The 13,527-nt window shown below is 39.4% G+C and overlaps 1 protein-coding gene across 1 annotated transcript; it reads right to left on the bottom strand.

The window, feature by feature from the left end:
• Positions 1-983: 983 nt before the first annotated feature.
• LOC103380551 (neuroepithelial cell-transforming gene 1 protein-like) lies at positions 984-8,269 on the bottom strand. Its single transcript, XM_008312573.3, has 12 exons — positions 7,747-8,269; positions 6,247-6,313; positions 6,070-6,129; positions 5,525-5,632; positions 5,270-5,437; positions 5,122-5,184; positions 4,884-4,980; positions 4,708-4,784; positions 3,850-4,107; positions 3,530-3,700; positions 3,253-3,439; positions 984-1,884 (listed from the first exon to the last, which is right to left on the bottom strand). The coding sequence occupies exons 1-12, from the start codon at positions 7,884-7,886 to the stop codon at positions 1,550-1,552; spliced, it is 1,731 nt and encodes a 576-aa protein (XP_008310795.1). The 5' UTR covers positions 7,887-8,269; the 3' UTR covers positions 984-1,549.
• Between the last annotated feature and the right edge of the window lie 5,258 nt (positions 8,270-13,527).

Below are 13,527 nucleotides of genomic sequence, written 5' to 3'. Positions count from 1 at the left end.
ATTTTACTAATTGGTTTTATTACTTGAGAGGAAACTGGTTCACCTTTTCTCATGAAGATGTGAATTCCCAGTACTCTGAACAGTAAGCAGCTGCCTCTCAACTAAATAGCTAATCTGATGAGAGCCGTGGATGGGGCTAACGTAGGTTGGTATTAATATACAGTAAGGATCTGTCTTGTTTTAGAGGCTGTAGACAAACTTGACCAAGCACAGACACTTTACTGTTTGAATTTGCACTTGTTATTGAATGACTTTTACGACTTTTGGTTAGTTGTAGGGTGGGGGTGAGATTAAATATACAGTCACCTTTGGACCCAATATAATCAGCCACATGGGCTTAAACGAGAAGTATGCAAGATTATTTGTTTACAAATGTAGACGCCCTCTTATTCCTGCAGGCGGTATTGTCAAGTCCCTACTTAAGGAATTCACTGACAAAAACATTGATGCTTTGTCTCAAAAGCATCACATAACATGATGAATTTCTAACTGTCCCCTGGTGCTTTACACCTCCAACAATGGTGTGCCAAAAACTAAAGAAGTATTCCCTTTAATTAAACATAAATCATGAATTTGTGTTTAGTTACATTCATACGTTCAACTCAGAAAAGTCCCGATTTCTTTGGGGAAAAAAGGGGAAGAATGATAAAAAAAAGAGGTTTTGAAACTGAAGAAACTAGTTTTATGTGACTGACTTGATTGTTTATATGTTATGGTTAGGAAATTCATACAAACATTTTCAGAAAACACAGTTGGTGTTTCACTTAAATAAGTAATATATTTGTATCTTACCTAAACGCAGAGATAGGTTTTTCGGTGGTATTTATTTATCTGTATAAATAAAACTGAATTTGATGTACATTTGTAAATAAAATAGATGTTCTTACCTATATTAAATTTATGTACCTGAAAAAGCTGAGCAGATTTTCTCTTTCCCCTTTTTTCTGTATTTGATGTTATTATTCTGAACAGACGTCAGACAATTCAGTTTGTACAAATTGTTTATTTTTTTTTTTTGGATTATTTCCCAGTTAATGTGTCTAGATTCTTAACCTTGACAAAGTTATTGTTCTAATTATTCATTTTAATTTTAATTATTATTGCTTGAGATTTTTCCTCAAGCTGAGGACATTGGTTGATATCTGCGTCTTGGTCCTGCACACTCACAAAGACAACACACGTGCAGCCCACACTGTGAATGCTTTAACTATCAGATCGCAGATACAACGTGCCAACACTGGGATTCATAACATCATAAGAGCTACAAGTGGTTTTCTCAAGGGTTAACAAACACACAAACAAAACATTTTTCTGTGTAAACCTTACTTTCAGCCACACTGGCATGGATCGCTTGTTGTTAACTAATAACACTAATGCAAGACATGACTTCTTTTTTTTTTTTTTTCCTATTTACATTTGGACGGGCTCAATCAGAAATGCAAGTTTTTCAGTGCACGGGTTAAACGATAACAAAACACATAGAAAAGACATTTAACAATGTTGAGTAAATGTGAAATAAAAACACCTTTTGATCCATCAGGTTGAACATCTACACTGCACTCTCCTTCCTCTTCTTCGCCGTGCCTTGTAACGTCTGGTCCAGTTTGCTTTTGGAGAGCGTCTGCGGCCTGAGCTTTGGACCAGAGGCAGGTGGATGGTTCTCGTCCGTCTCCTTGTCGTGGATGACTCCCGAGGCAGCAGCGGAGCGTCGCTTGACCTTGATGGGTTTTTCTTGCTGGACTTTTGTTTCGGCCGCCTGTTTCTGGGCCATGGCACTGCGTATACAGTTAAGCCATTGCTGTTTGTGGTAGACATCGTTGCCTTGCAAGGTGTGGCACTGACCATGGGAAGGATCCAGAGAACTTACACGAAAAATGTTCTTTACTGAAAAAAAATAATCATTTTTTAAAAAATTGATTAGTCACGGGGGAACTGGAACCAATCCGTGCAGCGACCAAGCGAAAATTCTTGAGAAGTTCACCACAGGGCTACATGTAAACTGTTCACACTCACATCAATTAAGAGGCACCAATTTGCCTACTCTGATCTAGTTTTTGGAATGGGAAAGGGTGAAACTGCAAATCTCACAACTGGTCCCCGCCCCAGATTTAACCAGTGATCTTCCTGTTGTCAGATGGACATGTTATAGTTTATAACTGCGTATTCTACTTTTTTTTTTTTTTACAGATCATAAGGTAGAGCCACCCCCTCCGACACTAGGTGGAGGTGAGGTACACTTTCACACACACTGGCAACTGTTCACACTCACACTTGTGGTCAATTAAGAGGGACCAATTTGAGGGAACATGCATTTCCACACAAAAAGCCATCGGTCAACAAAGGGATACAAACAAGCGACCCAACAACTACGCGACTGTGGGGCCAACCTATACATATGTAAAGACAATAGTATTGCTAATTAGATCTGAAACCCATTCAGGCGGAACTGCTAGTCCAACAGGATTCACAAAAAGGCTCTTATTCAAACCTGGGTCGTTGATCACCCCCTCACTCTATCAAGTAGAACTAAAGGACCAACTCCAAGTCATGAAGGCGTAGACGTTTGACATGGAGATGACGTCTACATACCTGCAATTCATTACCTCATCATCACTGTCTTCACACATGAGACAAAGTCATGAAACTGTGGGCTAGAGGGCTGAAGGTAAAGGTTTGAAATCTGTAATTATTATGTTGTAAAAGACTTTTTTTTTTATCTACCACCACATTATGGAAGTGTTTTGCAATATTGTCTCAGATAACGTAATTACCGCGATTCACAGTGAGAACCTATGTCCTGTCCTAAGTCCCAGCAACAGTTACTAGGCTGCAGTCTTAGGGAGCGGCCACAGTGTTTGAAATACTGACAACTCTGGTTTACTGACCCACGCCTTCCCGTGCAGGAGCCAATGTTGCAGCCAAAAGAGGAATTTAGGTGGAGTTGCACCACTCCCTCTCAGATGAGGGCATGTGAATGTGTAATTACGAGTGCAATAGCTGTAAGGTATCTGCCAGAGGTTTACAGACAAATATTTACACACAATAATGGCTGTTAGTCAGCCTATTTATTCAGCTGATATTCGAGGTGTACACAGACATGTGTTAAAAATGAATGCCATGCCATGCGAACAATTTCTACTTTCCTCTTTCAATGAAAAAAAAAAATCTAAAAAAAAAAAAAAGTACAATTTTAATCAGAACTTATCATATATAAATTGGGCCTTGTACAGTGTACAGTACAGCCACACTTACCCTTCTCTGCATTGGTGAAAGCCCCTCGAAAGGAGCCGCCCATGCGGATCTCTCCGTCCTGCAAGTCCTCCAGAGCCAAGTCCCGAACTGGGATGGGCTGTCGGTAGACCTGGAAGCAGCTCCTTTCATTACGTGTCACAGGTCGGCTCAGAACCAGCAGCTCTGAGAAAAGGAACACATACAGCCTCTGCGGACGGACACGCGAAGAAGAACGTGTAGTTAGTGGTAAAACAGGCAGCAGAAAGAGGATGTTCCTTTTAGAATTTTAAAATCGCACCGAGCCGCTCTTGTTCCTCAGCTCTCCATGACACAGCAGGGTTTTACAGTTGTCTATGAGAGGGTCTCGTTGCTTTTCATCCAGGTACTCCAGTTTGTTTATGTAATACTGACACTCAGACTCTCCTTTCCTCACATTTATATCAGACAGAATTCCCTGGATTATGACAACCTAGATTATAAAAGAAAAACACATCAGATGTATGACAGTGAATCAAAGAAGACGCTGATGTTAGGACTATAACGACTATAGCTATAGTGGACTACAACAGTAACACGTACTGAACATGTGTGATGACGTGAATTAAACTGATGACCTACAGCTTTCTCCAGACTGGTGACATCCGGGTGATCAGCGGGAGTGTGTTTCAGGATCTCACGCAGCAGCAGTGGGTATTTCACCAGACGGGAACGTGGAATGTCAAGGAAGCTCCAGAGGTCAAGTTTTCTGCTAAACGGTGACTCCAGACAGCGCTGCAGGAAGTCCTGGACCCGCCGGTCCTGCTTTTTCTGGTCCAACAGGGCTTTAGCTGCGAGCTGGTTACTGCAGTAGTTTTTGTAAGCATTCAGACCAGGCAGCTGAGGGAAAAAAAAAAACTTTTTCTCTAACTTTTTTGTCTTGTAACAAAGGCTTTTCTTTATCTCTAATCTCCTATTTCCACAGGCCTTTCTGTCCAAGGTGATAAACATAATCTCTGAGGCAAGTGTTTACTTTTTCATGTTTTTTTTTTTTTTACCCCCACGTCACATTTTCATGTGACATGCCAAGCAAAACGGAACTGTTATATTAAATATAATATAAATAAATATAAATGTTATATTATTATATAACTGTTATATGTATTGATTTCTCAGGATGTGAGAGATTTCAACTACTCCAGTTTTTGCAGCATGCTCATGTTCACACTAAGCAAGATAAATAGAAAGCTTAAAATAAAGGCCCAAAGAAACATTGGGTTAAACTTGGTTTAAACAGGTTTTATCAATATACAAGTCTTAGGTGGAACCAATGGAAACACAACAATGCTCAATTAGGGAACACCAAGACGTGGACATTCACAACTACTAATGATTTGGTTCTGAAGGCAATAATACAAACTGCTCAATGTGTCATTTAATCTCTCACTGCACACAACAACACTGGGTACTGTGCAGAAAATTCACAGCTCGATCACTCACCCAATTAATAACAATCTGTCCAATTTGAGCAACAGTTCCATCAGGACTCGTTCCCTCCGTCAGTTTCATCAGCAGCTCTGCACATAAAGCAGTGAAAACACAGTCATTTTATTTTTTTTTTAGTCTTTTAGTTTTTTCCTCTTCCTAAAATCCAGGAATTGTCAGTGGAGACCCACCCTCATGTAAAGGGATGTATGCGTCCAGGTCTCCAAATATGTGAGCGAGTTCCTCCTCTGTCATGATGGAGAGCTTTAGCATTGGATCATGATACGCCTGCAGGGTAACACAGAAATTAATGGGACTACAGAAAAAAAAGAATACACCAATTTTAGCAAACATATTTATAATTAAAATTCGTTAAAAAAAAAGAATACACCAAGTTTAGCAAACATATTTATAATTAAAATTTCAAACCTTTCGTGCTAGTTGGAGGTCTTCAATGAGATCCTGTTCTCCCCTGAAAAGCTCATAAATTGCCTGCAAAGTAATACATAATAATGTAGTGTTAGCTTTGTCACTGCTTAATATGTGATTTAAAAAAAAAAAAAGTAAAGTACACAACCTCCTGTCTTTTGATCTCTTTGGTGGAGAAAGTGCTTTTCTGGTGGACATCCAGAGTCTCAGACCACAGCGTGCTGTTTCTCCGTTTGGTTGGAGTGGGACCTGTCAATTTGCTTCCAGTTTTGAGGGACATCGCCGGTGATTTGTTGTCACTGCGCAGTGACATTGACTATGGAGAAAGAAATTAGTGAACTAAAATCAACTGATTTAAGTTTTAAATTTGCACTGCTCCACTCTTTAGATTTTGGCTATTTACCTGAAGCGTCTGACCAAAACGTCTTACTGCCCCATTTTTCGAAGGAGACATCAGGTTGACCAGAGATGAGACTTTGGACAAAGGTCGAACACGTTTGTTACTGGGTTCCTGTGATGGAAGGAAGTAAAATTTGTAATTTTTGATATATATATACATAAACCTTTTAAGCATAGAAAAATGCATCTGACCACTCGGAACCTTTTATGCATAGAAAAATGCATCTGACCACTCGGTTAATACAATTTCTTTAGGAATGGTTTAGAGTAGGATAATAAGAAGAAAACAAGAGTTAAGTTAGGATATTAAAAGAAAGGTAATTATTTTGAGTTTGTGTTTTTTCCAAACTATGTGGCTTGCTCCGACAGAAGTTGTTCCAGTTTGATGGCTGGTCAGTGGATTATGCTGAGATTATAACGGTGAATGTGGAGCTGAATACCCGAGTCATACGCAAGGATTAAAATGTAAGGTGTTCAAGCAGGTTTTGCGAAATCTCATTGGCACCGAAACAGACCTACAGAAACTACACAGGCAGCTCTCACTCTCACCTTCAGGTCGAAACTTGACAGACTGACAGTATCGTCGTCCTTCTCTTTGCGCTTCCTTTTCTGCAAAAATATATCACAAGAAAAACTTTTGCAGGTGCAGTGGCTATACAAACAACATTATTGCTAAATTGACATGGGATAGAACAGAAACATTTCATGTCATCAACGTTGACTTACTAGACTGAAGTCCCATGGAGTCCCAGGTGTTAGAAATGTGAAGGAGCTGCCTCTCTGAAGAGGAGGTCTGGAAGAAATAAGAGAAATATGTTTAACCTCCGCAGTCAACATTATGTAGTGAATGAGATTAGATTGGGACCTTTTCATTATAGAAAAACTATAACTTCATTTTTTACCTATTCTTTCACTTTGTATGAATTCTGTTATGTTTAGTGTGGAGAGACAACACAAGGATAAGAGCCTTACAAAGTGCATAAAGAGTTAAACTTTTCACTGTTGATTCAGCTGCAGCAAAAAAGGCAGTTATGGTGACAAAACAATGAGGTTACGGAGAAAGCTGTGTCCTCCTGTTGGGGACTAGCACACACAGGAGGCTGCAGTCAGGTCTAAGTTCAAATGCACTCAGTGCTACATGTCCTATGTCGTGTGCTCTTGCCTCTAGATACGTCTGGAAATAGACGAATGAGAGAAGGCATTCAGGAGGGAGATGAAAATGAGTCTATGTTTAAGAGCAGAACAAACTCGCAGACACAAACGTGTCACACTGGTTTTATACAGTGTTCATAATGACTGAATTTGTTTTTTAGCAATTAGTGATGTAAATTTCAAACAATGATGAATTTTACAGTAAAACGTCCTGATAAATTGTAACATATTGGGTTTTTTGCCCATGTAATTGAAATAATCCTGATAAATTGTAACAGAGTTTTTTGCCCATGTAATTGAAATACATGTTAGTAGAGTACTACAGTACACAAAACCACATGAAAAGATCACCACTTTCTGGTAAAAAATAAAAAAGATGACAGAATCCGCAATATTATATAGCACCACTTTTTTCCAGACACGTGATGGTCACATTACAATTATTGACATTTAAATCAGGTGAAATGTTAGAAATTTTGGTGTGTTTGGTGTCAGAGATAAATGATGTAGATGCAGGTGTGAAAAAAATTAGAACATGTTTTTCATCTGTGAAAAGGTATACAATAGTGGTAGCCTGAAGGCATGAACATGAACTGAGAAAGCCAAGACATGATTAGAATACTATACAGTTCTAATTGGTTTCCTGTAAAACGTACTTTTCCGTGTGAAGAAGTCTGGTCTTTCTGTTTGTCACTTGACACTTACCAAGTGAAGCAATATTTCAAATATTATTATAAAATATTGTACATTTTTGAAAGTCTGGAATTAAAGGTTGCAGACTTATTGCAATTAATAAAACGGAAATTAAAGGTTAATTTTTTAAAGAAGCCCAAATGAAATAACGAACAATATAAATAGCTATTAAATTAAATTTCTAATATCTAAAAAGACATTCGTGAAAGGAGAAAAGATATTAAAACATATTTCACAAGGTGCACGTGAAGGCACCGCAGGTCAGTTAAAACAACCGTCTTTTGAAATGCTAAATAAACCCTTTAACGTTTTCTACGTCAACTATTGAATTGTGATACATGTATTGTCGTCCATATACATCATCCATCCATCCATACGTACTTTTTGGAGTTACATCTCCGCAGTGTTCTTGGAGAAGCCTCTGCAACGCTGAGGCTACTGCAAATGGACGTCCTCGATGACGTCCGGCGAACCTTCTGCTTTTTATTTTCCACCGCGGCTCCACACTCATTTTCTTCCATTTTTTTTTACAAGAACCCAGTTTAAATGTTCCTTTTGAGCTCGCCGTGCAGTTAATAGCGTGAAAAGACCAACCTCCAGCCGAAAGGAAAAGAAAACGGGCCTCGAATTGTACAAAGACGAAGCAGCAGATTAATGACAACAGAACTCACGCTCATAACAGCGGAAGTTTGAATATGGCGGATTCTTGGAAATGGACCAATCAGGGGATAGATCAAAGCTGCGTGACTGGACCACAGCGAGGTGGGAGGAGCCATTTTGAATAAAGAAAGGACTTGCTTACATGGAGAGAAAAAAAATACAAATCAGGCTTTAAAGCTCTTTCATTTATATTGGCGTCAATAGTTTTTTGGTATTCAAACTAAAGCAAAGATCGACTCAGAAGCACTGTAGATTAAAGCCCCCCGAAACAATGCTGGTGTTGACTAGATTTACAGTTTTATATTAACATGGAGGGTTCTCTTTTTAAGAAATATTTGAGTTTTTTAAACAGAGGTGGCTAAACTTGAGCTATTCCTGGAATACATTTTAATCATCTTGGCTATCTTGGTTTACTTTGTGTTAATTTTTAGCTTTTGAGGCAGTTTTATGTGACTACCTCATTTTTTGTGGTACATCTAATTACAATTTGCCTAATTTTCCTTTTATTTATGTCATCTTAGGTGCATCCACAGTATGCTTTTATTCTATCTCTTGCATCTAGCTCTTTGATATGTTTTTGGCCTAAAATTTAGTTATTGTTAGCTTAAATTTCGATCTACTAGCTGTGAACATTTTTTCCAACAATTAGCTGGTGTTGACTTTTATTGAGTGATACATTAACACCATTGTATTTCTTTCTCACCTAAATATTGCCTTCTTACCTGGTAACAGTTTTCAGCAGCAATTTCTTTCTTGACTGAGAGTTGTTCATAATATTTTCAAAAACATTTATATAAACTTTACAAATGACACCATGATGAAACAAATAAATAACTCACACTTATTACTTATAAAAGTTTTTAACCATAGTTTATTGTGGATGCTTTTTTTCACACATTTATTTTAAAAACGTTTAAATCAACTATGGAAAACAATGTTCAATGCAAAGAAAGGGATACCACACGTTTCAAGTGTAACTTAAGCAACAACAATTCAATTGTGCACCTAGACATTTTTTTCTATTTGCTGATGGTCCACCTCCCAAAACACTGATTTCATATGGTGCTAGAGACTGGGTATGAACATCTATGCCACCAAATGAAATCAGTTTTTGAGTGCAGTTTTAAACAGGTCTTCTGGTTGTAGAAGACAAAATGCTAGATACCTCATAATTACCACAGCATCATATTTAAATAACGATTAAGAAAACACCGAAGTGGTCAAAACTGGCTGATTAAAATCCTCAGTCCTCAACTGGTCCGACGAACGCTGGCGTAGATGAAAAGTTGTCCAGTGCTTATCGTGCTTATTTCCACTGCGTCATGGTCTGTTCTAAAAATGAACAGCAGAGGGAGTAGTTACATTGCAAGCCAGAAACACACAATCACAACATGCAAACAAAAATATAAATAAATAAAAACTTCCAATATATGAATGTAAAACTATCGAACTGCTACAGTTTAGCCTCCAGTATAGATTCCAGATTATATTAACTAGCTTGATGCAAGTTAAAATTGTATGATTTTTTTTGGCTACCAAATAAAATAAATAAAGACAATAGAACCTAAATGCTGCACCACAAAGGATGCAAGGCCTTTTGGAGACAAGGGTGAGGTAATTAGAAGATGAGGAACAAGTTAGTAACTAATCAATGATAAACCTGCAGTTAGTCTGGCAGGAGTCTAGGTTTAACAGGAAGTGAAACTATTTCAAACCAGTTGACTTCACAAAAGGAAACTGAAAACTAATAGCGTTGACCAGTATATAAAAGACAAGCCAAAGAGTTATATCTGTAGCTGCTTGACTGACACAAATGGACTTAGCCAGCTGGTTACAGTGAAACAGATAAAAGTATTTGTAATAAGAGTTTTTACCTCTCACATAAGTTGTTCACGCCTAAATTAGGATGTTTTTAAAAATGTTCAAGTATCATGTCTGATGGTCTTCCTTTAACAAAACCTCCAACTATGTTTGTTAAATAGCTGAAAGATAATCCCCAGAGATTCACTCATTCGTGTATCCCTCCTTCTTCTCCCTTCCTCCCCGCAACCTTCATGAGCCAAATTCTGATCTGAGTAAATATGACTCCAACATGTTCAGACAAAAAACAAAAAAACAAAAACCTAATTAATACATGTTTTCATTCCAGAACCAGAATTGTCACAGACTGTTCCCCAAAAAAACAAATCCAGATGAGTTTAGAGAAAGGAAATTAAATTCTACCCTCCTCAGGCTTTGCTGGTAAATGCAATGCATCACCACACTGAAGTGAATGACTAAGCCGAGAGAGAAGCCAACGAAAGCTGTGGCCCCTGAAGCTTAGGGGCGTCCAGAGACTGTAGTCATCAATTTGTCTCTCATTTTCTTAATAACACTGTCAATCTAGAGTCCGAGAATTCGGCGTGAGTCAGTGAGGGGGTCATCACTCATCTGTGAGGAGCAGAAGTTAGCAGGGAAGTTAGGAAGGACAGAGATGACATATCATTTCCTCTGAGCTCGTCAAGTAATGCATCAGTTTCTTTTTTTTTTTATCTAAATAGGTTGTTATATTGTTATATTATTTGCCTTGGTATCATGTTACCAAGGCAAATATAATAAGGGAACGGCCTTGACGAAAAAGCTCTCCCTCCATTAACAAATGACTGCTGCTAAACATGACATTTAGGATGAAGAAAGTGTTGACCAATCACAGTAGAATAAAACTCTGCAAGATTTTCAAGGCCTAGCTTCTGAGTTAAAATTTAAAAAAAAAGTTTTTCTCTGGATGACGTCTTAAAGTCAATGCAACATCGATTATGAAATTGAAACAAAATTGTATTTTAACTTTTAAGAGTCTCAGGGGGGGATTCTCTTCTTCTGTCGGACCACCTGCTCATCCTCACATTTCCAGCCTCTTCCCAGTCATGTTATATGGAAATCTTAGCATTCCCTTTGAGTGTGAATCTTTCATTCATTCATTCATTCATTCATTCATTCATTCATTCATTCATTCATTCATTCATTCATCTTCCACCACCATATGTCCTTAGAATAAAGTTTGAGTTTTACGTCATAACTCACGATTCATTGGATTATTTAGGATCCCATTAGACCACACGTCAAACTAAAGGCCCGGGGGCCAAATGCGGCCCGCCAAGCCATTTAGTGTGGCCGGCAGGGGCTTAAAAAGCCTTGAGTAAAGTCCATGTCGTCCAAAGTTTCTTAACTTAATGAAATTAATTTTGTTTTTATAACACAGCAATGAACAATATTTGTAGCTTGAATAAATAATAATCAATTGTAGAAATGTGGAGTAGTTACATCTATACCAGCGGTACCCAATTTTTTTTGTTCCATGGACTGGTCAGTACCAGCTGTTACTACAGACCGGTAGCAAGGTACTGAAGCATCGAAGGATTATTAAATTTTCAAGATAAAACTCTCTATTCTGTTTGTACCAGAGTCTAAATGACCTATTATTTTAAAATATTTCCAGATTATCTTTAAATAAAGAAAGTACATGGACATGACGGGATTTTCTTTGAATGAAGTAAATTAGTAAAAATTAAGTACATTTTTTTCACTGTGTCCCACTGCGGCCTGACCTATGGACTCGATCTGGCCCGTGGACCATGGGTTGGGGACCCCTGATCTATACAGTCTTCCATTTACAACCGTACCTTCAAGGAGAACTGTATTGCTGATGTGGCCCCCAGGTGAAAAGAAGTTTGACATCCCTGCATTAGACTAAATATGTCCAGCGGTTTAACTTCCCCTCTTCCTCTTTGTGACCGTCACCGTGCACATCTCCTGACAGCCGCTGTCCTCCAGTCAACACCTCAACCTCAGTCCCTCAACACTCACCTCCACCCATCCCACCCTGCCTGCACTTTCGTCACCTCCTTTGTCTTCTCCCCTTTGTCCCACTGAAAGGCGGACTTCCTTCCATCCATCCATCCATCGTCACCTTTACACCTGCTTTACAAATACGGTTTATTCTGCTTCGCTTCCACTCACCTTTTGTTTCCCTTTCTGTCTGTTAACTTTACATAAAAAAAAAATTACGCAAAAGGGAAGAGTGTGAGAACAACAGAAGGAAATTGTTGAACAGTGTAGTTTAAAGCGACGGGAGGCATTGAATGGCAAGCTGAGGGGATCCTGTGACGCCATCAGGTCATCAGCTCCACCTGTCCAAGACATGGAACTGTAGACTTTAAACCAGTTCCTGCTCTCTCTCCCTCCCTGTTCCTGAATGGCAGGTGTGGCCGCCTGCCATTCAGGAATGAGTGACCTGTAGTTATGGCAGTGCACGCTTAAATGAAGACTCTCTGTGTAGCACCACGTTGACTCGGTGAGAACCAGGCCAAAGTGAGGGATGTGATCCGCATCCACTTTGAAGCAGCATCTAATAAATCCAAGCCATTAGATGCAAAACGACTGCGGAGGAGGAGGAGGAAGAGGAGGAAGAAGCTGTGTCACGACTTAAAACGATGCAGGTACGTCAAATTCACGTCAAATGAAAGTGAAGCCACGCCAACACAGCATCGCTGGATAACAACACCTGAAGTTAAGGAACAGTACAACACAACACAACACAACACAACCGATATCCACAGACCTGTTGCACACGACCCATCACTCTCCAAATCGCTGCAGCCTCAGACTTAATCCAGTGCTGACTACACGCTGTCCCACAGTGCAGGCCTGTGCCGCAAACTGTGCCGTGACTGTGTTTGTGTTTTGAGTGTGTATGAACTGAGCAGAAAATTAGTTATAAGACAGAGATGGCACAGCCCCTTCTCTCTCTCTCTCTCCCTCTCCCTCCCTCTCTCCCTCCTCCTCCCCCCTCTCTCTCTTTTATACACACAGATGCACACTTTTCCTTCCAACTCTGACTAATCTGACTCTCTCTCTTCTTCTCCCCTCCTGCCCCTGTGTCTCTCTAACTCTCTCTCTCTCTCTCTCACTCTCTCTCTCTCTTATCACTATCTCTCTTTCCCGCGTTACACTTTACAGTCAGTGAGTGGCTGCTTTGCCAGAGTATTTATTGTAACTGTGAGTCAACATGAGCTCACACACACACACACACACACACACACACACACGCGCAGCATGACTAAGCTTCCTTCATCTCGCCAAAACCGTTGCTCCGTTTATTAACGTTTTTTATCCAAAAATCACACGTGTATTTATTTTCCCTCCTCACTTGCACACGACCGTTTCCGACGTAGCTCGTGGTAGTATTTGCCCTGAATTAGTTTTATTTTTTTATTTTTAGTCTTTACCAGAACAACCCTAGAAACTTCCTTCGTGAGTAAAACCCACACAAAGTGGGGAATTTCCCAGTGAAAGCGGGAAAGGGAAGGGTGAAATTGTATCCTCATGGCGATGGTAGGTGAGAGGGCAGGAGTCACAAAGCAGGAATTTCACCATGAATTCCTCTGCTGTGACGGGGGAAAAAAAAAAAAAAAGACTAATTCTGTCAAAGACCAGAGGCTGCGTACAACGTGTACCAACACACAC

Source organism: Cynoglossus semilaevis, chromosome 6 (genome assembly GCF_000523025.1).
Source record: "Cynoglossus semilaevis isolate Cse_v1.0 chromosome 6, Cse_v1.0, whole genome shotgun sequence".
Lineage (NCBI taxonomy): Eukaryota > Metazoa > Chordata > Actinopteri > Pleuronectiformes > Cynoglossidae > Cynoglossus > Cynoglossus semilaevis.
This window is presented reverse-complemented; position numbering and strand designations above follow the sequence as displayed.